This window comes from Neolamprologus multifasciatus, chromosome 14 (assembly GCF_963576455.1).
Source record: "Neolamprologus multifasciatus chromosome 14, fNeoMul1.2, whole genome shotgun sequence".
Taxonomy (NCBI): Eukaryota; Metazoa; Chordata; class Actinopteri; order Cichliformes; family Cichlidae; genus Neolamprologus; species Neolamprologus multifasciatus.
Window position 1 is genome coordinate 6340897 of NC_140452.1, and position 26347 is coordinate 6367243.

General features: G+C 40.3%; 1 protein-coding gene across 1 annotated transcript; it reads right to left on the bottom strand.

Annotated features, from left to right (window-relative positions):
• Positions 1-1705: 1705 nt before the first annotated feature.
• igsf10 (immunoglobulin superfamily, member 10) lies at positions 1706-22598 on the bottom strand. The gene is made up of 10 exons (XM_085184816.1): positions 22287-22598; positions 21726-22004; positions 18115-18244; positions 15798-16188; positions 14447-15211; positions 12445-14223; positions 10756-12336; positions 9585-10488; positions 8225-8591; positions 1706-8135 (listed from the first exon to the last, which is right to left on the bottom strand). Exons 2-10 carry the CDS (start codon positions 21926-21928, stop codon positions 6585-6587), a joined length of 7671 nt encoding a protein of 2556 aa, XP_085040942.1. The 5' UTR covers positions 21929-22004; positions 22287-22598; the 3' UTR covers positions 1706-6584.
• Positions 22599-26347: the final 3749 nt, after the last annotated feature.

Genomic DNA, 26347 nt, shown 5'->3' on the forward strand with positions numbered 1-26347 from the left:
TGAGCGACCATCTTTGAACAGAGGCGGTGGTTTACGACACCAACTCTCTGCCATCTATAATCTAGTTTTGAGTTCCCTCCAGACGTCTTAACGCCCACTCACATCCTGGGCCATCTGACCTCAGGAAATTGCATGATAAGGTGGGGCCAGGTTTCACAATGAGCTCACCCGAAACTCTGGCTGTTGTGACCCACACCCGTTTTCACACTTTGGCTCATGCGATTAAAGGATCAGCAGGGGGTCCTTTTGTCCCTCTGTGGGGGGATATTCTCCCACTGGGTTTAAATCTGGGACTCTCCACCATTTGACCTTAGAACTGAAGAAGCTTCTCGGATGAAGGTGAAACGTCTTCAAGCAACTTAAAGAAGTCCAGACGCCTTTCTTTGCAAGCTCCTTTGACTACGATGACCTGGATGACTGAGAACCTTCACAAACAAACACAAATTAGATACTAATATGTTTTAAACCTTAAACAACACTTTACAAAGCCCATAGATTCCAGATATTTAAAGCAAACTAAATAGAAAGCAGATTTTCATCATTGTACTTGAAACAAAATCACCCCAACAAGTTTATCATTTATTTTCAACATGAGATATAAAGCAATAAAATGTTCAGAGAGTGTCCAAAGCAACCTTTATGATGACTTTAGCAGCGACTGCTGAACTCAGAGCTGTTGAGAGTTTGTTTTCCCCGTGATGTCATTGTGCTCTCTGAGGTTGCTAGGGTACCATTTATGTGAGGCAGACTAGCACAGTAGGTGAGCTGGATGAAGTCATGTAAAATTGTTTATAACTAAACCTTGACAGTTTGTATGTTTTGTATAAAGAACCCAATTTATTTCATTTTCTGGGACACTTATATTTGCTTTCAAATGATTTTCAGATTTAAATCCTTTACATATTGTTACATGTATTTTCTCAGCACTATTTGGAACGACATAGATTTTCATAACTGGGTCTATTGATGCCATCTGTTGGTTGGTTGACAAAAGATAACATGTGGCTTAATCTTATTATAAGAAGAAGCCATGTCCATGTCCAAGCCATGTCAAAGATGAGATTTTGAAATTTTCAGCTTGGAGTTCACCAAAAACCTGACACTGAGCAAAGGGGAAAACAGTATATCATCTATGACTTCAGGAACAGCCCTGCGTTGACCTTTCTCAACATCAATTGTGGCAATGGCCACAAATTCCTGGGTACCATCATCTCTGTTGACCTATCCTGGACTCCAAATACCTCAGCAGTCACAAGAAAGACATAACAGAGACTTTATTGCTCCTCCACAGAGAGTGTGCTGACATGCTGTATCACTGCATGGTACAGGGGCTGTACTGAGGGGAGCAGGATTCAGCAGATCATCAACACAGCTCAGAAGATTGTCAGGTTTTCACTCCCCTCCCTTTTATCTCAGCAGACCCAGAAACATTTTAAAGGAGTCATCACATCCTGGCTCTCACCTCTTTGACCCAACAATCAAATGACCCCTATGAGCTAGCACTTGACAACAGTGGGAAGGGAAAACTCCCAATGAGCAATATCTTAAATTATTAGAATACTCTGTGTAATATTGTCCATTATTGATAAAATCACAGTGAAACTTCAAAATACATGCACCTGCTTTTTGTCACTATCCATAATCTCATCACCATACGTGGTACTTCTTTATATTTACTGTGTAAATTACTGTATTTTTTTTTGGCTTTTCTCTTTTGTTTTTTGTTTTTTTTTGTTTTTTTTGCAAGGTGTAACCACTTTATTATTGTGTTGTACTTTGTATAACGACAGCAAAAGAAATCTAATTCGCATATAGAACTGAAGGTGAACTGGTCAGTGAAGGTGTAGTGTGTTTCTGGAAAATAAACCCTTTTTGTTCTGTGTTCTCTAACAAAATCAAGGTTGTTTGAATCTGTAGCTAGTTAAAAAAAATTGACACCTTACATAACAGTGAAAATAGATGTTTATAGAAAACCATCAATGTCACAGTAAACTGGAGCAGGTTTCAGGTTTTGTAATGAGCTTCTGCTGGTGCTGTTCTTTTTTTTTAATTTATAGCTGTGTAATGTTTCCTCAGCTGTGTTCCAGCTCCTCCAGATTGCATCTAAATTACACGCTGGCTTTATTGGAGAGTGGTAAATTAAGCTTTAGCTCCAGAGGCACCGAGGAAATGCTGTCATGTGATGTGAGATGTGTCTAAATAAAGGAATGTAATTTGCAAACATATGACTCTTTTACAGCAGTCCTCCAGCTTTGTCTTGGTCTTCTTCTACTGGAAATAATTAGGGTTCAAAAAGAATATGGGAAGCCAGTCAAACGGCAACATTCAGTAGGCTTAAAATTCAAGGAATGATTGAACAACATAAGAAAATAATGAAAGAATTTAAAATAATAAAGTCGGTATGGTTCAGTTAAGCTCTGTGTAGCATAATGACAGCACAGTGATTAAAATATGCTAATACCCCTATGCAATGTAAGACTTATGTAGCTGACCCACCCACCAGTTAAAAAAAAGCATCAGCCTAAGGCGTAAAGTGGCAGTGCCACACTGCTGATGCCGTCTAATTGGGTGAAAGAGCTCGTTTGAAAGCATGTCCCCTTGGGGACCTAATAATTTAGAGGTACTTTGATGTTTTAGTTGGGTGTTTGTGTAACTGAAAGAAAAATGCTTAGGTAAACAGAAATAGGCTGCACTGGTCCATCTGATTATTCTCTGGGGACCAAAGTACCACATCTGCATCCATAATCAGATGTAAGAACCCAGAGTGAAGTACTTCCACCGCCCTCAAGATAAAGACTGTGGGATATGGTCTCATTAAAATCTGTATACAAGTTCTTATATATAAAAACTGTACCACACCAGACACTTCTAAATATTTTAGGACCCTCTTGCTTTCAACATTTCACTTTCTGAAACCTTCAGCCAGTTTATGGTTGAAGCTGATTTATGTACTTTCCCTGGTGCAAATACTTTGCTTCTGGGTAGTGACTAAAAGGCTCACTTTAAAAAGAAAGAGAAAACTTTTAGGGCTTTTGAAAGTAGAGATGAATAATTAAATGAGCTTTTCATCTGAATTACAGGTGCTTACCTTATTTTTCTTTAAATACATATTAAATATTAACTCAAACTGAAAGATGATTAAACACAACACTGAAAAGCAATAACTCAGGGAACCACCATCCCAGAATGACAGATTGTACCTTGAAGAAAGGTGCAAAAATGGATGGTGTGGTGTGGATGTGTGGATTCTACTTTGCTGGTGTGAAATTCTAGTCGTAGCTCAGATACTGACAGAAACTCCAATCGACTGTATGAGCAAGTGTGTGTGTGTGTATTCCCACAAGGCTAAAAACCTGTGTGTATAACAGAATGAGACATTTTTTTTTACATTTTTGTTTTGAAAGGGTTTTCCACCCATAGGCAGCAAAATATCAGCAGGAGTGTGAGTACATATTTTCTGGGGACTTTACTTGTTGCCAAGTTTGCAGCTTCAAAGAAGTGAAGCAGACTGTGAGCTAACAGAAGAGTACTGTCTGAAACCGCTGTTGGTCAGCACCCAGCAGTGCTCTCCAGACATCTCAGTTTCCATGTTCATGCTGCTAACATTCTAGTTTAAGTATGGAATTCATACCACAGACCAAAACTATGTCTCACCCTTCTCTGGTTTCCCTCATCTACCCACTGTGTAAACGTCCCTTTTCCTTCACACTTTTTTTTTCACTTGCTCCTTTTCTTGCTTTTAAATGTCAGTTCTTATTCCCATACAGAAAGATGTGTAACGAGTTATTAAGCTTCTGGATTGCCACATGTTGCAAGACCAGCTTTAGCGCAATAGAACAACTCTCTGCAACTATATTGGAGGAATGAAACATCATTCTTTTAAAATACACTCCCGTGTTGGATTGTGATGATGGTTGGAAACACCGTCTATTAGATCTCTTATCAAACCAATATCATGTCATGTGAAAGTGATACGAGATGAGAGGAAATGCCACACTGTAGTAGTTATTTATGGATTTAACAATATGAACAATAGCTTTCACATAAGGTGCAATTTGATTAAATATTAAGATGAAAATACGGATTAACTACCACACTGATGTTGTGGTAGGATACTCATATGTACTGGGGGTTCTTGAAAAGAAAATGAATGGTGAAAATCCCAAAAGGAGATTCACTACATGTACAGAATAAGAAAAATGCTCTAGTTCACTAGTGAATGCATTAAATGGTAGTTAGCAAGTTCATGACGGTTTTAAATCTAACTGTGTATATTAATGTTGTGTATTATAAGTAGACTGTTACAAATTGCCACAACATTTCTAGCAAGTCATTTGATTCTGAGTATATTCTGTTTTTCCACAGTCTTCAAGGTGGCCAAGCAGTGGCCATAAGTCCACCTACCCCACTGAGAGTAAAAACAGGCTCTGCTTATCTTCTTGCAACACCGTAGTGTAGCGCTTCATGCTTGAAAAGTCTAGTTACAAAAGCTATGGCCAGCAATTGGGTCTAAAAGTGACTTTGACCTGGTGAAGGTGAATTTCACAAAAAACCCCAGTCCTCTTCTCAGTAGCTTCTCATAAAACCTTATTTTTAAATGGTACTTGTTAGACTTCCACCCTCTTCCTTTAAATATCCAAGGGAAAAGGAGAAAATGAGAAAATCACATGTTCAAAATCCTCATAAATATCCAAGTCAGTGGAACATAAACTCCATCATTCCCTGAACATGAACTGCAAAACCAGAACTGAACAAATAAACTTTTCACCGTCCACATCTCAAGAGGACACCCGGTGTTTACATTGAGGTACCAGACGTAAAGAATAGGTGGTCCTTCATAACTACTGTGATTTGTATCTGTTTGTCACCAAACTCACATATGAAAGCACTTTTCTCTCAAATCACACAGCGAGTACCTCACATTCCAGAGTTTATGGAGGACAATTCTGTTTTCCTCCATATCTGCCCGGGTTATATCACACTTGTGCAGACTGGCTTTAAACTTTGGAATTTTATTTTTTCCTTTTTTATTTCTCTGAAATCTAAAAACTGCATTTATTGGCAGGTACTGTACATTCCAATGTTCAAAGTGGTGTTTAACATTATCAGCCATGCTGGTATGGTATAGTATGGTATGGCCAGTAGCTGCATACAGCATTTCAAAACATGTCAGACTGATTCCTAATTAACTTTTATGTCTTTGTTTTCTTTTTACTTTTACACAAATGGTGAAGTATACTTACTAGAAGATACAGCATTCTTTATGAGGTCTTGTATAGATTAAGATTTTCCTATTGAAAAGCATGCATCATTATGGGCAATTCAAAATTGGAGTAATTCACTGAGAAATTATTTCCAGTTGTTCCTAAGGCACAGGGCATGACTAAAATACCATGTATCTATTTCATTAGAAAAAGGAGAGGGTGTGAATCAGCTGACATTTGCCAAGTAAGTGTGGTTAGAGAGCAAGCATAATAAGCCTTGCATAACATGTATCAAGCAGCGGTACAAACTCATGTTGAGTTCACCTCCTCTGTCTTAACATTACTCGTCACCTTCCAGTTTAATTTGCAGGAGCACAGTAAAATCAGAGTGCATGACAAGCAAAAATGAATGGCTCCCCTGTGGATCCTGCCCACTGACAAAGAGAGTGAAGGACTATTTTCATAGCTGGCCTGCACTTAAAATTCCAGAGCTGAATATGCTTCTGTGCGTGACTTTTTGGTGCCCTATAATTTAATACCTTTTGTATTTCTTTTATTCCCAACTGAGAAAATAGTAGCATAAAAAGACATGAGCCATGTTTTACTTTTTAAGTTCATGTTTTTTCCCCATACTTTGATAAAGTAGATACTACAAATAGATACACATGGACTTTATTATTGGCATAATGTATAACATTACTGTAAATTCTCATGTACAACACAACAGATTGGTAATATGTATTATATTCCATTGTGTTCCAAATAGACATATAGGAATCTATATAAACCTTAATTAACACACACACACACGCACACGCACGCACACACACACACACACACACACACACACACACACACACACACACACACGCACGCACGCACACACACACACACAATATACCATGTCCAGTGTAAGACAAGCATCATATATATATTTGAATAAACCCTTTTTCCCACTTACATTTACATACATTTTACTACATATTCTGTTGTTTTTTTAAATTTGCTGTTATGTACAAAGGGAATTATGACCTCTTGAGAGGACCAACCCCCTCTTCTAATTTCTGTTTTCCTGTTTGGCTACTATGTCCAACAGCAGGTCAGAGAAATCACTTTAGGTTTGGCTCCATGATTTGGCTCTGTTGCTCTCGTTAGGACTACCCTAAATGAGTAACAACTTTGATTTTCCAGACCCCAGCGTCCAATGTTACAAGCAAGCTTTTTTGTGCTTTGTTAATTTCTCACATAATCAGCTTCTGTATTACACATGCCTTGATCTTCACTAATCCACAAGATGATAGGTAGTGTAGAGAGCAGACAATATGTGTCTGTTAATATTTATATTAGCATATACTGTCAACCTTCAGCTATTATTTTTAATCACAGCACAAGTACATATGTGACCTTTGAATCTGTACCTAAGTGGTTTTTCGCAAGGCATTTGTATGTTCCAGAGTCTGAGGGTGTGGGCCTCTGGATGATTAGCGTACCCTGAGGGTGGAGCAGTTCACTACCCATAGGCCGCCCCTTTTCTGCTGCTGATAGAACTGAATGATCTGGAAGCTCCCATGTGATTTCTGGCTTGGGGATCCCAGTAGCAGCACAGTTGAGCTGAATAGGTCTCCCAGTCTCTGCCTTCACATTGGAGGGTGGCCCCATTGTGATCCGTGGAGGGTAGGCAATGACAATAACAGGGACAGTAAGTACAGCCTCACCAGCATCGTTTCGAGCTCTGCATATGTAGTTTCCGCGGTCATGGAGTGTAGTGTCCTGAATTATAAGAGTACCATTTTCTAGCAACTGGTAGCGTCCGAGGACTTGAGGCCGAGTAAGAGTGTGACCACCAGGAACGGTCCAGTAGATTCTTGGTCTGGGACTCCCATCAGATAGGCAGTGAATGAAGAGGGGCTCCCCTGATATGCTGCGTATGTTACCCCTGGGCCTTGTCAGGATATAAGGCTTCTGCCCAATCTCCAAAATTATTAGCTTCTCTATGTAGCCCATGAGATTCTTGGCACCACAGCGGTATTTCCCAGCATCTTCTTTGTGAGTACTGTGGATGACCAAAGTCCCATTATTGTTTATTTGGTGGCGAGAACCATGATTGGTTCCACCAATAAACCGTGTTCCATTAGGCAAAGTCCATGATATCTCTGGCATTGGCTGCCCATCAGCAGAACAATTCAGAACTGTGGTTTTCCCATTCCCAGACACAATACGTTCATTGAAGGGATTATTGAAGATTGGCCTTCGGAGCATACTTGTAACCGTCAACTGCACCACCATTACTGCCTCTCCTCCATCATTTCTAGCTAAGCAAATAAACTCTGCTGTATCAGAAGGGCGGACATTACGTATCTCAAGTGTCCCATTCTGGTGGACTTTAATCCTACTCCCAAAGTAGGGTGCTGTTAGAAAGATGTTATCAGGCATAATCCAAGTGATAGTAGGTCTGGGAGTCCCCTCAGCCATACAATCTATAAGTTTCCTGGAATATGTAGACACTATTTCTTTAATGACTGTTCTGTTCTGATGGTAACCATTGATCACAGGTGGATTCCCACCTATCTCAAGCTTGTAAACTTTTCTGGTTTCTCCGCCAGGGTTGCGAGCCATGCAAACATACTCCCCTGCATCAATTACCTTGACATCCCTAATATCCAGAGATCCATTGACATGCATTAAGTAGCGTTCATGTGACGCTGCTATTACATCGTTATTGGGAAGTATCCACAATATCTTAGGTTTAGGCTCTCCAACTGCCTCACAGTCAAAGAGGATGCTTCCACCGGGCTTCGCTCTAGCATAGGTCTGGCTGGATGGACGCATCCTAGGGGATGCTGTAACTACAGTGATATGTACATGCATCTCATCTTTGCCAACCTGGTTCTCAGCAAAGCAGGTATAATCGCCTTCCTCTGACATTCCAACCTGGAGAAACATGATATGAAAACACGATATATAAACATGATATATATGTATATATGTTTGTGCAGTTTGTGTTTGATCCAATTCAATACCTGGTTTAGATAAAGAGTTCCATTGTCAAACAGAGTGTAGCGACGTTCTCGTCCTCCTCTACTGCTGGCATCAGACTGCAAAGCACTGTTGACCACTGTACCATCTGGTAGACCCCAGGAGATATCTGGCTTTGGTGCCCCTGAGGCTTTACAGTCTACTTTTAAGTCCTTTCCATAGGGTACCTGCTTCTTGCTGTATACCTTAGTCTCTATCTTGGCTGGCTTCATTGATACACTGACTTTCATGAGTTGTAGAGCATCACCAATCTTGTTTCGGGCCACACAGAGATAATCTCCGGCATCTTTATCACTCACAGTGTTAACAGTAAGAGTGCCATTATCGAGGACCTGTATCCTGCTGCCCACCCTGGAGTAACAAATAAAAGAAAATTAGAGAGACAGTTACAAACCTGGCATTAAGATAATTTGCAGAATTCCTTGTCTATGCTTATTCAAAGCAAAACACATAAATTTGTATGGTTTCATATATTTTTTCAAACAGCTAAAATCAAAATGGTAACAGTGAAAAAGTGTCTTATCTGCTTACACCAAACAAATGTGTACAGAATGCCACTGGGAAGATATAGCAATTAAATCAGTAGCTGCTTTACATTGCCTCAGTCTTTCTGTTCTCTCTGGTGTTAGACATTGCAAATGACAATGTACCGACACACAAAGTGTTTATATAAATGGGCATAAGAAATAATGTGGTTTAAACACACAATGTTTTTTTAAAGATGTAAAATTAAGGTAAGACATGCTTGCATTATTATCACACTGAACAATCTAACAATTAGGAAAAATATAAATGAAATACACTCCAATTCCCTTCGGTATGATGACTTTTGTGTGTGTTTTTTTCAATCCTAATAGAAGCATAGAAAGAGAACCATTGTATTGAAAATATTTTCACTTTAGTCTTGATTTGACTGTGGTGAGTTATGCTCTGAATAAGTATAGTCAATATCTGCATCTCATTTCTTTACATTTAGAGAGAATTACGTGTTTTACGTGTACTTATGAGGGACATTCAATGAATCAGTGCAGGCAACAAAACCTATAAAAATATAAATGCATGTACGATTGTGTCTATTCACAATCAGTGCTTACTTTGGTAAGCATAACAGTATGCCACTGAATTGTTTTCAACAGTTTAGCTGTTTCATGAGAGGCTAAGGGCAAAAATAAGTCTGTTTTGGTGATTTTTATCCACTTTCTTCCATAGAATGTTCACTAAACCACTACAGTTTTTCTAAGCAATATTTATGCAAATCATGCACATTAAATTATTAGATTTTTGTAACTTTAATATAAAAGATAATACAATAAATACCTGTTCTACCAATGAAGGTATTTTTACCTGTACCAATAGTCCACCACAGCTTTAGAAGGTAGTTTCCAGATTATCCTAGGTTTAGGGTTTCCAGTTGCCGAACAGTTTAGTCTTAACTGATCCCCATATGACAACTCAGTCAAGCGCTTGGATATCTCCAATATCTGAGGAGGAGATTCTTGTAGTATTACTGTCAGAGTCACGACCCTTCGCTCTGAACCAGTAGAGCTGGTAGCAATACATTCATATTTTCCACTGTCTGCTGGAGTCACATCCTTAATGTGAAGCGTCCCATTCTCATACATGGATATCCGTGTATCACTTACAGGCCTGTTAGATTGTATCATTGACCCATCATGGAGAACCCAGTGAACACTAGGCTGAGGTGTACCATGACCAGTGCAGGGTAACTGTAAACTGTGGCCAAGAATAGCTTGTAGCTGCTGCCGCTTCTCCTCCATGATACCTGGTGGAGCTGCCACCACCTGCAGTCGGACTGTAGCAGTATCAGCTCCAGCAGGATTACTGGCAATGCATTTATAATGACCTCTGTCATAAACAGACACATCTTTAATAACCAGAGTCCCCACAGCAGATACTGATGCTCTTCCCTTCTCAGTGTTTTGACCCATGACTTGGGTACGGTTGGCCAAGATCCAAGATATCACAGGCATGGGCCGGCCCTCTGCTTTGCATTTCAGTTCAACTGTGTTTCCTGCATAAGATTTTATCTCGCGCATCTTTGGCTCTAAAATGCGAGAGGGATAGGCTACCACTGAGAGGGTGATAATAAGTTTATCTGATCCATGGTCATTCTCAGCTAGACAGAAGTATTGGCCTCGATCTTTAATATTGGCATTTGGGATTGACAGCGTGCCGTTGCTCAACACCTCATACTTGCCCATCCTCTCTTTAATGGTAATGGTTCTTCCTGCGGGACAAAGAAAAAATACAGAGACAATGAAATATTTACCTTACAAACACCAAAACATTCTACACAAATCACTTAAAACAACTGACAAAATTTAAACAGTAGTGTTACTTTATTATTGCAGCGTTTTCTATAAATGGCTTTTACTTGCACCAGACAAAAAAATTTGTTTCTACATGATGCCAAAAATACCGTCACTCCCATATCTTAATATGTATCACATTTTGGTTCTGCTAATGATAAGAATGAATGAAATCATTTTTGTACCTGTGCTGGAGGAGAATTGTTTCCATGTTATAACTGGCTGTGGGTTTCCAACAGCCACGCATGGCAGGAAAGCATCAGAGTTAGACAGTACAGTAAAGCTAGCTGCATTTCCACCCACTATCTTGGGTTTGCTTGACATGACCTTTGTAGTGGGTTCAAAACCAGCATTACTGGCACTGGTAGCATCATATCCCGAGACTTGATTATAAATAGTAGAGGTGGCAGAATCCTTGTCTGTGATGTAAGGAACGGGGGTACTGATCATGTAGCCTTGCTGAGCTGTTAGAAGGATCAGTGTATCAGAGTTATCTACACTGCCTTTAGTACCACTGCTTTTTCGAGTACCGGTAGGTCTAATTCTCTCCAACACTAAACTGCGATTGGTATCACCATTCCTTTGTGTTGGTGGTTTGATGTTGCTTTGGATTCTTGTCTGAGCTGTTGTGTAAAGCCGCTTAGTTGTATGTGGTATCAGTGTAGTAGCAGGATCATAAGTGGCAGAGGAAAATAGAGGTGTCATGGTGGAAGGATAGCTGGATGAACCGCTAGATGTCCAGTCAAAGTCCTCATATAGGTCACTCTCCTCAGATCTTCTTTCAGTGGTACCCAATACTGTGGTTCTGGCATCTTTTTGTGTGTAAATGGGATAATATTCTGAAACACTTTGTTGAAAAAGTGTGGTTGCCTCCATTGTGTATTCCATGGTTGTTGCCTCAGTTGTTGTTGCCTCAGTTGTTGTAGTTTGTCGGGCTTTGGGAATTCCAGGTTTCCTTAGGGGTCTTCTTCTCCTATAGGGCCTCCTTCTCCGCCCTAGCCTACCTCTTGTCCCACCAGGCCTCTGTCTGATTATAAGCAAATTGTCAGACAGTCTTCCAGACCCAGATGAGGTTACATCAAGATTTTCCTGCTGGGTGGGTTTGACAGTGGGTGGCGAGGGAAGAGTCTGTAATTCTGGTGGTGTTTCTGCAGTGGTATAAAACTGTGAGGAACCAGAATAACTAGTAACAGGTATAAAGTCCAAGCTGTGACCCAGTGTTGTGAACTGGAAATCAGCAGAGGATGCATCTCCATAGTCATCATCTAATGAACTACTCTGTGTGTGTCTGGATGGTGACAAACTATCAACTTTAACTAATAAGTTTGCAGAGGTAATGGGCGTAGGAGCAATGGTTGTGGTTAGGGTGCCTCTTGTTTCAGTCATAGTTGAGGTTTTATTCGCAGTTAATGGCTTCTTAAGCCTACTGAGCATCCTTTCCCTTCCTTTGTTTCCAAACAACTTGTTCCATGGAATTTTCCCCCGAATGATCTTAGAAGTAGATGTAGTAGCGGTTGTGGTTGGGACTTTAGTTGTAGGATCCAGTTCAGGAGCAACTGCAAACGTTATGTACTCATTGGAAGTCTCTGATCTAGACTCTGCACTGTTGAATGTGGCATCTGAAGTCATGTAATGACTTGTGGTAGAAGCAAGAGTTTTTTGCATATAAGCAGGTCTCTCTGTTTTGTGTAGACATGGACTAGAAGATGCTGTTGGTGTGACCACTGCCAAATCAGTGGTTGCTGCCTTATTATCACAGTTACAGGCTGAGAAAAAAAGAACCATGTTAAAAACATACGTGTTGTTTCATGACTGATTATTTATGCAACACAGAAGTACAAAACAACAGGGTTTTTAAGAACATGGTTTCTTACCTGTGGTCAACTGAATTTGATATGGCACAGAGGCATTCCCTTCTTTATTCATCGTAGATTGTTTAAGTTTATTAATAAAGGACTGCATGTCATGGATCCTGTTTGGTTTAATGATCCTTCTGCGGCCTTGGAAGGTCCTCCTGCCAACCTTTCCTCTGTTACTTTGGCGTGGGATTATATGGATGTGCTGCCGGGAGATGATAGTAGATCCTGCAGGCAGGCGCGGGGATTTTATTGTCTGGGTTGTATGGAAAATGATCTTGTCTTGCTGTCTGTCTGTAGCTGTGATTGCTGTAAATGAGGTTTGCCTTTCAGGGTCTGTGTGAAGGACTAGCTCCACTGGGCCTGGTTCATCTCTCATTGGAGTAACATTAGGGTCTGTAGTTGAAGAAAAAGCACCCTCTGTCGAAGTCTCTGGTTCTGCAGGTGCTTCTCCTGATAACTCTAGTTGGGTTTCTTGTGAAGTGTCAGTCACAGTAGGTTGGAGAGTGACTGGTTGTAGGTTCGAAGGTGGCATGCTGGTTTTTTCAAGGGTGTAAAAGTTGTTTGTCTCAACTAACCTTGGATCTCTAGTGAATGTAGACTGCATATACGGCTCTGTTGTTGCCATGTCTCTATTTTCCATTATTTTAGTTGAATTAATATGATTGCTGAATCTATTTTCCATGCCATTTTCCTTTGTTGCTAAAATATGTCCCTCACCAATTTGTGTGGTTGTTGCTGTCTCAGTCTGCCTGTCTTGAGCAAATATTCTTTGTGGATTATCTGTGGTTGGTTGGACTATTGTTGGGAGAATTATGAGATGGTCTTCATCTTGAGCTTCACCAGAGCCAATTTGATTGTCACCAGAATAACCAATATGTGTGTTTTCATATTTTACTTTCTCATTTTCTCTACCACTCTTTATTTTTGAGCCACCCTGAGCCTTTTTCATAAATTCTGCAAACGTCTGCGGGTCTACTTTCCTGGCAGCTTTATCAAAGACCCTACTATTCCAGATGTGGCTGTTGCGGACTGACCCCCTCCTTCTCTGTCCCAGTCTACCTCCAAAACCTACTCGGCCACGTGATCTGTGTCTGGGGTAAGGCCGATCTGAAGTAATGGTCCTGGACTCCTGGATAGTTCTGTCAGCATGCTGGGAGTGGTGTATCTCACTGAGTTTGACTGTGTTTTGTGTCAAGCTAGAATCCATTGCAAACTCCGTCACCATCCCTGATCCCTCACTGTTGAAAACACTTGCTGTCACGGGCCCTTCGTCTGTTACTGTCACCTGAGAAACGAGTAGGTCAACTCCAACATGATTAGCAACTAAACACCTATAAAATCCTCGATCCCTTGCTGTGATACCCTGAATCAGCAATGTCCCATTCTTAAAAATGTTTCTGTTCCCATGAGGCTTGTCAAGCACTGAATGGTCAGGCAGAATCCAAGACACTGAGGCCTCAGGACTCCCCGAGGAGCTACAGTCAAAAACAAGCTTTTCACCCAGTGGCCTAGAGAGTTGAACACCATTGACCTCAGCCTCTTCCACATCAGTGGACAGAACTGTCACTCGAAAGATGAGGATATCTGCATCCAGGTAGTTTGTGGCAATGCACCAGTAGAGGCCTGTGTCAGAGGTATCTGCACCTCGAAGAGTGAGCTTTCCTTCAGCAGTAATTATTATTCTCCTGTCCTCACTGGAATAAGGAGCTCTGACCTTGCTTCCATCTGGTAAAATCCACTCCAAGAGAGGCTTTGGATCACCCTGGATATGGCAGCTCAACTGTACCACGCCACCTACGTCAGGAGGAAAACATTTGGTAATATCATAACCGTTTTCATGCTAAAAAGTAAAGACTTTTTAGTCTTTGAAATTCTGAATTCATTTTTTTTAAATGCTTCCTATTTTATCAGTGCAATGATCATACATAAGTAAATAGTTCAGTTACTGGTATGTGCAGACCTAAGTAAAAGTCACACCTCTGAGCTAGTATATTAAGCATTAATCTCTGACTCCCACCTGTAAGTACAGTGTGCTCAGTCTTAGTTTGATTATCTCGTTTGATCATGGCCCAGGAATACCGGTCCCTCTTAGATGATGTGCTTTCCAAACGTAGGTTTACCACAGACTGGTACTTAATGTGCAGAGTAGAGAAGGTGGTAGCAGTGCGGTCTAGTTGGAAGCTCACTTCTCCCTGCATTAACCATGCAGGAGAGGCTTTAATCTCAGCCTTAATGTTTGTGTTTATTTCTTTATCTAGATCCTTTGTTTTCATCTGAGCATATCGGTACACCATTTCTGGGCTTCTGGCCAACATTAAACCTCTCTCTAGCCTCAAAGGAGAGTCACTGTAGGTGGCTAAGATCTGCCACAGTTGCTGGATGTGTTCATGGTTAATATTACACACCAAATACGTAGTTATGCAAGTGGTAAGCATGGTGACATTGTTTCCTTCTCCTTCCTCCAGGGTTTGAGTCAGGTTCTCAAAAGAAGTGGGCCGCTGTACGGTGCAGGTTAGACTGGCATCATTGTAAAACTGGTCGGTCAGGTTCATTTGTATTGAGCCTAATGGGGCAATAAAGTCCTTGGGGGAAACAGGAAAGAAGTTCCCTTCATCCAGGCTGATGTTTTTCTGCTTTAGATGGGGTTGGATCAAAGGTTTGGTGCAAGTAAAAGCATCGTTGGGTAGAAGGGATAGAGGCCTTTTGTGGTAAAGCGAAGGATTTTCACAAACAGGACATAGGCCTCTGGGATATCTCCTGTCTTGCCGGCATTTCAGCACACCTGGAAAGAATTATTAAGCAGTGCAATGTTTAGTTGGATTCATGGAAGAAAAAAAAAATCACACTTTTAAAGTTATGTTCCAGCCAAACCAAAACTGGCTAATAAAACTTGTGAACCGCAAAAGGTCATAATCACAATGCAGAATTGCGACATTTCGGTTAACCCTTGTGCTTGCCAAGTCATAAATAAAATGTATAACTTTAGTTCTTATGTGTCTTCATTGTTTTCCGTGGCCCTCATGATGAAAAGATTATATGATATCTGCTTCCTGTAATGTCTCTGCAAAGATTTATATGCTTCTCTTGGATATGCCTGTCTTGCTTGGGATACAATCCCATGCACTATTAGGTTTTAAGAGAAAAACATACTATGCTCAAACCTGAGTACAACCACAAATACTGCCAGCAGTTTTACCAGATGGGTCTTATTAAAGCTGGTAGCAAATGTCGGTTTACAGAGGTTTAGAGAAAGTTTCTCTGGCATTAATGAAAAAGAAACTGTTTAGATTTAGTAAGTGACTTTCTTAGCTGTTAACCACGGTTCTAAGTACTTTGGGAATTGTCCAAAGCACAGATGCACTCCTTACCTGTATTTCTTTGTGCCCAAAGTGAGAACCACTTCATATGGCAATCACACTCCCAGGGGTTGCCATGGAGGAAGACATTTTCTAACTGACTGCAGCCTGAAAAAATGTCTGCTGGCAGAGTGGTCAGAAGGTTGTCTGACAGGTGGATGGTTCTTACTGATGATACCTTGAAAACCTGGCTGTGTCTCAGTGTGATAAATGTGTCCGGGTGGAGCTGCTGGAGGTAGTTGCCCTCCAGATTAACCAATTCTAAGTTGGTAAGCCCAAAGAAAGCCTCCGGGTTTATAAATTCAATGTGGTTGTGGTCTATGTGGAGTCTCAGCAGACTATCCAAGCCTTTGAAAGTCTCTTTGTTGATAATCTTTAATTTATTGTATGACATCTTCAGGACCTTGGAAAACACAATTAGGAAGATGGAGATGGTGGTCAAAACAATGATAACTGAAAGCTATTATGTCAATACACAATTACATTGTTTTTATAGACATAACATGAATTATTGTCAGACTGTTTATTTAGTTTGAAAAAGTGCAAGGAATCAAGGACCATCCTTCACATAACACACACACACATATAAAATTATTGTGAATCACTCAACATTCTTTGTGAAACATGAGGCATTTACTTTTTGTGAAAATGCACCACAAAAGAGTTGATACAACTCTGTTTTTACAAAGTTTGAACTTGTGACACTGAAATTCTGTATTGAATTATGCTGCCTGTTATTGGTTAAACACAGTTACTTCTGCCTGAGTTCTTTATTAAACTTCATTACATTATAATTAGATTTGCAAAGGCAAAGGTGATACTTCTGAATCAATTTTGCCATGGTGAAAACCCTGTGCTGTAATTGGACAACTCTTATCGTTTCCCCCTCGCATTTGTGTCGTCTTTTTATGCTTTTTGAAATTTTTGTCATTTTGAATTAATTATGGATGGAAATGTGACACAACAGTCATAGTAAAGAAAATCAGCTGTGAACCTTTCATCCCTCCAAGCAGATATTATCTAAAAACCAGAAAACAAACAAAAACATATTTATGTAGGCATGCTCTACTGTTGCCAACTTAGCGACATTGTCGCTATATTTAGCGAGTTTTCAGACCCCCTTAGCGACTTTTTTTCTAAAAAGCGACTAGCGAGAAATCTGGCGACTTTTTCTGGTGTTATTGGAGACATATTTATGACGTCTTTTTGACGTGAAAGCGTGTATCGCTCTTATTCACAACAAGCAGTGGGTGCTGCCGTGGGAACCTCGCCCGTGCCAAAGCGCTCACGGGCGGAGGATAGTCCTCCCCCAACTGCTATCAGGGCAGGAGATGTTGACACCTGTGCGTCCAAACTGCAAATGAATCGTGCATGAGCGAAGCCGCTGCTCCCGCACTGACTGTAACGCAGTCAGTTCTTCTTTTACTGTTATGCTGTTTTGTGGATCAGGCTTAAAACACACACACACACAAAGTAACTCCACCAGAGTGCCTATTTCGGGTCACTTTTGCCGGTCCAAGCCCGGATAAAGGAGCAGGGTTGGAATTGTGACATTACAAAAAACAATTATTGCTAAAACAAATTTAATTCGTAGTTCTAAATAAATTCTAACTGCATTTAGGACGTTTTTTACTCACTTTATGTCTCTTCCACGATGTTATTTCTCTCTCCAACAACGTAGGTTACAATTATATTAGCATGACCAATTATGCAAATTAGGCGATGACGTCATTTAGCGACTTCTAGCAACTTTTAGGACAGCCAATAGCGATTTTTCTTACTGAGGAGTTGGCAACACTGTGTGTATGTCATCACAGAAATACTGAATTAAAACTATATGATGTCAGCAGTAAGGTTATTTTTGTAAACTAAAACCAAAGTTAGATGTGAAAAACAATATAGTTAACTAAAGTAATATAAAAATGCAAACTATACTTTTTGAAAAAAAAAAAAAACCCTCAATTTTGTGAACTTGGAAAACTAACTGCAATCCTTGGTTTTACTATCTGTTTGTTTCGGAAAACCTTTATTGCAACTTGCAACTACAACTGATGAGCCATGTCTATTGAAACTGTGGATGTGGATTTCTCCAATCTTGTGTTTGACGTATGCCCTCCATTCAAAAATGAAAACGAACATGTAAACTAATTTATTTAAAAATAACTAAAACAACACATTTTCAAATTTAAAATATAAACTGAAATAAGAAAATCTACTCTAGAAAATAATAACAAGTCAAAATGAAATAAAAATGAGGGTTGTCACACAAAGATATATTTTGGATGTTGCAGTGAGGTTGGCGAGTAATTTGTTTACAAAGGATTTTTACCTGTAATGACTTAAGGTCTTTGAAGGCTCTGTCTTCAGTAGTGTGTATCATGTTGCTGTGCAGCAACAACAGTTCCAAGTTTTCAAGCCCTGAAAGATCATTTTCTCTCAGGATAGTTATGCTGTTGTACCTAACGGCATAGAAATGAAAAAGCTTTGGTTACTGATCATCATTTTTAATGAGCCTTCAAATATACTTTGCAGAAATATTACTGAAATGCAACTGAAGTTCTGCACATATAACCTAAAAGGTGGACTTCCACAGCATGTCTTTTATCCTGTCTTCCTTCTCTCACCCCAACCAATCACAGCAGATGGCCCCGCCCCTCCCTGAGCCTGGTTCTGCCGGAGGTTTCTTCCTGTTAAAAGGGAGTTTTTCCTTCCCACTGTCGCCAAAGTGCTTGCTCATAGGGGGTCATATGATTGTTGGGTTTTTCTCTGTATCTATGAAGCGCCTTGAGGCGACTTTTGTTGTGATTTGGCGCTATATAAATAAAATTGAATTGAATTGAATTGAATCAATGCTGGTGAAAGATCTCAGCGAAAAAAAGCATTCATTCTAATGCAGAACCTGTCTACTCAGACAAATACGTGAAAACACCTCACTAGGTGAACTATATATATTGCCCTCAGTATTGACATACTGGACATTAGTATTGTGCTGACTATATTACCTGTTCCTCATTCAGGCAATTTAATTTAATAATTAATTTAATAATTTTAATTACCATTTTGATACCATAACCTGCCAGGCTGTGTGCATACTAAAGCATCTCAGAGAAAGCTCTTGTAGCAGGAATCAGTATACATGAAATTTCAAGTACTTTTTAACTGTTTAAAGGTGGTTTTTGCATGTGTGTGTGTTTGGGGGTTGGGGGGTAAGGGACCTTGGCTCTTTCTCATGTTACACTACTTCTAACACATGATGGATGGTAGTACTAGCCATGCTAGGTCAGGGCCACATTTTACCATGTTGACACATACATGCATGTGAAGAGAAGTTTAAAACAATGCCAGTAAATGTTGTTGATTACTAATATTGTGATACATATTAATGAAAACAATTCATAGTGTGTACCCAGTAATGTTTGAGTTCACTCTGTATGTGTCAGCAGGCACCAAGACGTGCCCTTGGAGTTGACACTTGTAGAGGAAATTATGACTACATAATTAACTGTTAATTCTGCCTGTATTAATCCTGCCAAGACATCTCAGGATGTCTGCAGTAAATACTCTGCTCTGGCCTGGTCACATTCTGAAATGAGGTCTAATTAGGTACAATAATTGAATGCACTTGTGTGTCATTTGATTGACAAATAGCTTTACAAGCAGGCTGAAGTAGCACCGGGCCACCACAGACAGGATAGAGGTATGGCAGCTCTGTTTATGCATCATGTATTTCAGAATCTTTAACATAATAACAGCCAGAGGCATTCAGTAGACGATTTGGTGATGAATGATGATTAATTTTATGATGAATTCGTTCAGTGGCTGTGGTAACAGCTACTAGCTGGATGACAATGGCAATGGGATGCCGACTAGAGTGGTGATTTACTTCTTTGCTGTTTTTTTTTTTTGTCGTTGGTTATTTTTTTGAGAAACTAAGCCTCTCAAAGCACATAAAACTAAACACTGCTAAAGTTCTCCGGTTACGATTGTTGATTGTTGATGGTTGATGGCTAATGCTTGCTAGCTATTGCTTGTTAGCTAATGGCAAGATTGGCTTTGTCGCCTAACCTGAGCTAATATTTGCTTGTTGATTAACCAGCTTCACAAATTGAAGCTATAAAGTTGTGTTTTCTTGAGTCAATGACATATTAAATAAACATTTTTTATCTCAATTCTGAAAGGTTATTTCTTTTCCATACAGTAATTATACAGTGGGGCAAAAAAGTATTTAGTCAGCCACCGATTGTGCAAGTTCCCCCACTTAAAATGATGACAGAGGTCAGTAATTTGCACCAGAGGTACACTTCAACTGTGAGAGACAGAATGTGAAAAAAAAATCCATGAATTCACATGGTAGGATTTGTAAAGAATTTATTCGTAAATCAGGGTGGAAAATAAGTATTTGGTCACCTCAAACAAGGAAAATCCCTGGCTCTCACAGACCTGTAACGTCTTCTGTAAGAAGCTTTTCTGTCCCCCACTCGTTACCTGTATGAATGGCACCTGTTTGACCTCATCATCTGTATAAAAGACACCTGTCCACAGCCTCAACCAGTCAGACTCCAAACTCCGCCATGGCCAAGACCAAAGAGCTTTCGAAGGACACCAGGAAAAGAATTGTAGACCTGCACCAGACTGGGAAGAGTGAATCTACAATAGGCAAGCAGCTTGGTGTGAAAAAATCAACTGTGGGAGCAATCATCAGAAAATGGAAGACATACAAGACCACTGATAATCTCCCTCGATCTGGGGCTCCACGCAAGAGCTCATCCCGTGGGGTCAAAATGATCATGAGAACGGTGAGCAAAGATCCCAGAACCACACGGGGGGACCTGGTGAATGACCTGCAGAGAGCTGGGACCAAAGTAACAAAGGTCACCATCAGTAACACACTACAATGGCAGGCAATCAAATCCCGCAGTGCCAGACGTGTTCCGCTGCTGAAGCCAGTGCATGTCCAGGCCCGTCTGAAGTTTGCCAGAGAGCACATGGATGATACAGCAGAGGATTGGGAGAATGTCATGTGGTCAGATGAAACCAAAGTAGAACTTTTTGGTATAAACTCAACTCGTCGTGTTTGGAGGAAGAAGAATACTGAGTTGCATCCCAAGAACACCATACCTACTGTGAAGCATGGGGGTGGAAACATCATGCTATGGGGCTGTTTTTCTGCCAAGGGGACAGGACGACTGATCTGTGTTAAGGACAGAATGAATGGGGCCAAGTATCGTGAGATTTTGAGCCAAAACCTCCTTCCATCAGTGAGAACTTTGAAGATGAAACGAGGCTGGGTCTTCCAACATGACAATGATCCAAAACACACCGCCCGGGCAACAAAGGAGTGGCTCCGTAAGAAGCATTTGAAAGTCCTGGAGTGGCCTAGCCAGTCTCCAGACCTCAACCCCATAGAAAATCTGTGGCGGGAGTTGAAAGTCCATGTTGCTCGGCGACAGCCCCAAAACATCACTGCTCTTGAGAAGATCTGCATGGAGGAATGGGCCAAAATACCAGCTACTGTGTGTGCAAACCTGGTAAAGACCTATAGTAAACGTTTGACCTCTGTTATTGCCAACAAAGGTTATGTTACAAAGTATTGAGTTGTATTTTTGTTATTGACCAAATACTTATTTTCCACCCTGATTTACGAATAAATTCTTTACAAATCCTACCATGTGAATTCATGGATTTTTTTTTCACATTCTGTCTCTCACAGTTGAAGTGTACCTCTGGTGCAAATTACTGACCTCTGTCATCATTTTAAGTGGGGGAACTTGCACAATCGGTGGCTGACTAAATACTTTTTTGCCCCACTGTATGTGGTCTAGTTATTAGACTAAACCTGTTTGACTTGTAGAAATACTTTTTGTAATGCTATTCTGTTTAGTCTGCAGTTTAAATCACTCAGTAATTCTTCACCGAGAGTGTGTGTACTTCAACTCTTACCCGAGGTTAATTTTTTCAACAGCTGGCAGGATGTGGTCAGGTATTGAAGTCAGGTATCTGAAGGTGCAGTGCACTTCAGTGGTAACATCGCAGGCGCATGGTTTGGGACAGTCAGCACTTGAAGGCAGCGCAGCAGCCAGGAACAACAAAGTCTTTAGCAACCACCTCTGCAGGTATGAAGAGCTGCACACACACTCGGTCATTGTGCACAGAGTTGGGGGCTTCGGTTGCACAGGAAATTAGAGCAAAACTTTGTCGCGAACCATTAATGAAAACCACCTGAAGAGAGAATGATAAAGATATATAGATAGAAAAAAATAGATTTAATTTCCAAGCCATTTCCTTCATTCGTTCCATTCTATTCTTGTATATTTTAATTTCCGTCTTTGTTATTCGTTGCTATCAAAGAAGAAAACTTAGGGATAAGCATTCAAGTCAAAATGTGTCCATGCAGTTGCAAAATAAAATAAAAACAACGAGAAAAATAACTCTGCAGAAGTTAAATATCTGCAGACAGAAGAATTTAAACCATGAAAAAAAGATGGATACAGTTTCTCTCACCGCACTAAAACATCTGTAGAAACCGGAATTGCTGCAGAAGCACGAATTAGAAATTCCTAGTCAAACTGTTTAAAGTCCACATTCAGTTTCAGTAGTTCTCCAGTTTGAGTTCTTAGATGAGCACACTCTGTAAGCACAGAGGGACTAGAGTCATTTCTCTGCGAGCGCCTGCAGCAGAGCAAACGCTTCAGTCTCCTCCTTCTCCTCCTCCTTTATAAACTGCAGTAATGCAGTTCTAGACAAACTACAAATAAAAATGCAGGGAGTTGCTTTGTTTGAAAGATCTCATAGACAGTTAAAGGCCAACAAAAGTCTTCCTCATCTTGAGTTACTGGGGATGATATTGGAAATATTAACTGCTGCCAAGACAAAAGAAGCTGACACTTTCCTGATATGATTTATTGTATATTTCTTTCATATTTTCATTGAATCCTGCTTTTCTGTGATTAAAAACGTACCCCAAGCTTGTCCACACATACTCCACAAACTCTTTTTTGTGAAAGTCTTTCTGTCAGATTAAAACACATTTGAGCCACAATGTGTTACACATTATAGCAGCAGCCGGTTCGCTTCCCTCTCTCCTATCAAATGGGTAATTTGAATAAATTGGTCTTGTGTGTGTTTTTTGGGGGTTTTCTTATGATAAATTCCACACATAAATCACTATTCTGGCATGCAAACGGGGAGCTGAGTCATCCCCCCGCATAAAAAACAAAACAAAACAAAACAAAAAGATACCATTCATTTAACTAGTGTGTTTTATCACAAAAGTCACTGAAGTTATACACAATGCACACAGACTGTCATTCATTTACTGTTATAACCTGTTCTCTTGTTAAGATAAAGTGGATATATTGTGCTTTTTTGCCACTTTTTTATCTCTGTAGCCACTGCTCAGAAACCACCAGCTATCAGATACCATCTTTTCTCGTAGGGCAAACAAAATGAATTAATGACCGGATAATAAAAATGTAATAAAATATATTATCATACTAATAAAATAATGATGAATGGCTTAAGATCTTGAGCAATAAAAGACGCTTTTATGGTTGTGACACTCAGCAGCTGGCTCAGTTTATCAGAAACTACTCACAGAAAGTGGACTGGTATTCGTTTTTTAGATACTTGTGACTAATGAGTCACTGCACTGTGTAACCTTTTAGATTCATTTAGAACCACAGAGGACGAAGAGATGATTGTGTGTTTTTGGATTAGTTATTTGTGTAGATATAGGGCTTCCCATTCATTGGTCACAGGCAAGGTTGGCATATTCCATCGGTGTTGTTTTTTAACTTGTACATCTGGATAACACACCATCACACATGGACACAAACACCTCCTCTCCTCTCCTCTCCTCTCCTCTCCTCTCCTCTCCTCTTCTCTTCTTCTCTTCTCTTCTTCTCTTCTCTTCTCTTCTCTCCTCTTCTCCTCTTCTCTTCTCTTCTCTCCTCTCCTCTTCTCTTCTCTTCTCTTCTCTTCTCTCCTCTTCTCTTCTCTTCTTCTCTTCTCTTCTTCTCTTCTCTTCTCTTCTTCTCTCCTCTTCTCTTCTTCTCTCCTCTTCTCTTCTCCTCTTCTCTTCTCTTCTCTTCTCTTCTCCTCTTCTCTTCTCTTCTCTTCTCTTCTCTTCTTCTCTCCTCTTCTCCTCTTCTCTTCTCTTCTCTCCTCTTCTCCTCTTCTCTTCTCTCCTCTCCTCTCCTCTCCTCTCCTCTCTTCTCTTCTCTTCTCTTCTCTTCTCCTCTTCTCTTCTCTTCTCTTCTCTTCTCCTCTTCTCTTCTCTTCTCTTCTCTTCTCTTCTCTTCTCTCCTCTCCTCTCCTCTTCTCTTCTCTTCTCTTCTTCTCTCCTCTTCTCTTCTCTTCTTCTCTTCTCTTCTCTTCTCTTCTCTCCTCTTCTCCTCTTCTCTTCTCTCCTCTCCTCTCCTCTCCTCTCTTCTCTTCTCTTCTCTTCTCCTCTTCTCTTCTCTTCTCTCCTCTCCTCTCTTCTCTTCTCCTCTTCTCTTCTCTTCTCTTCTCTTCTCTTCTCTTCTCTTCTCTTCTCTTCTTCTCTTCTTCTCTCCTCTTCTCTTCTCTTCTCCTCTCCTCTTCTCTTCTCCTCTTCTCTCCTCTCCTCTCCTCTCCTCTTCTCTTCTCTTCTCTTCTCTTCTTCTCTTCTCTCCTCTCCTCTCTTCTCCTCTTCTCTTCTCTCCTCTTCTCTTCTCCTCTCCTCTTCTCTTCTCTTCTCTTCTCTCCTCTCCTCTCCTCTCCTCTTCTCTCCTCTCCTCTTCTCTCCTCTTCTCTTCTCTTCTCTCCTCTCCTCTTCTCTTCTCTTCTCTTCTCTTCTCTTCTTCTCTCCTCTCCTCTCCTCTCCTCTCCTCTCCTCTCCTCTCCTCTCCTCTCTGTGATATCTAACTTAAATAAAGTAAATAAAGTGCCGAGCAACTGTCACTATGTGATAGATGTAAGCGTGCGTTTGATTTACTAACTGGTTAGATTGTACTGATATTGTGTTCTCCCGCTCTGTTGACCCCTACGCTTTTGATTTACTTCCCTACTGCTGTAACGATTGGAGTTAGTGAGCCTCTCTTCTCGTCTTTCACAAGTAATCCTATACAAACACGACTTATTATGTCGAGTTTCATGTCCAACACAGTTAAAGTGGGTTTAATCTGCTAACAGAACAGATTTCTTATTCTCTCTTTTGGGCAGACACATATTTGAGCTAATTATGTCTTGATCCAAGTCATCATTAGAACTGAGAAGTTAAGCCTCTTCTGAGACATGGAAAAGGGTAGTGATAAGAGGCTTAGTGGGCTGAATAGGGGAGATGATGGGAAGAGCATAGTTTACAACAGCCTGTGCTTGCATGTGGACGGCCATGTGGCCAGTACAACAGGATTTGTTTGTTTGTGATTCGACTGATCAGAAAGTTGAGCTTGCTCCATCCTTCTTCTGGCTGAGGAAACTGTTTCTCTTGAGCTTTAATTCACTCCAGATGAGGAGCACTGCAAGGGCAGCTGTATTGTTCTCCAAGCCAAGTGCTTAAAATGAGAGGCTAAGTTAGATTTAAAGGTGTTTTTTTTGAGACTATGTTTTTTTTAATTAATAATGTTCAGCTAATGGAAAATTTCCGTTTATACACACAGAAGCACCACGGTTAATTACATATTGCTGTCTTTTCTCAATATTCAGTGTAGGCTAAAGGGAATGTGGAGAAATGTTGTGGTAGCTGAGAAATCTCTGGAAACACACAGTTTCCAGTTTAGTCCTTCTCATTCAATGCTTGGTTTTCACTGGGGGCCCTCCTCTGAGAGGGTGAATGACAGGAATAGTGTGGTTTGAAAACAATATCGCCTGACATGAGACACTCTCTACATCCCTGACATGTTTTTCCTCATAACAACTCAGCATATTTTCTGTTTTTCTGTATCAAGAAATGTTTACTTTAGATACATCTGTGTATGTAGTTTACTTTAAAAATGAAACTCTCTCTAATTATCCGGTCTATCTGTGTGTCTGTGATATGCAAATTAACTGATGTTTACGTGTCTACACATCTATCTGCAGGTGTGCTTTATAGAGCAGTAAACACACCGAGAGGTCTTTTTGAAAAGCTTTAGCGTCAAACAGGCTTTGTATATTAGGGAGACTGGAAAGATTGATCGTTGCATAAACCTAGAGTTTAGCAAAAGGAGGGATTACAAAATCCAGGCCATGCAGACACAAGAACAGATAGCCAGATTTTTTTTTCTTACTTTGATGCATCGATGTAGGAGAACATTTTCTTTTTTTTCTCATCTGTTCATCTGACCCTTCCAGACCAGTGTGGGTTGGGAGCCATCCACCCCCATGTCATTTAAATTTATTTGGATACTGTCAACAAATTGCTACACAAATGTACAAGGATGGGTGACATTTCACTTTTGTGGAGTCTTTAAATGACTGTCTTTGTCAGATGTAAGATATCTACTATTTTCAGTCTGTTACTCTGACATTCCTCATACACTTTGTTCAATCCCACTCTTCCTTTAGCTACTTGACATGACGTTCCAGCCTTATTTAAGCTATGGAAAAGTCTAGATACATGT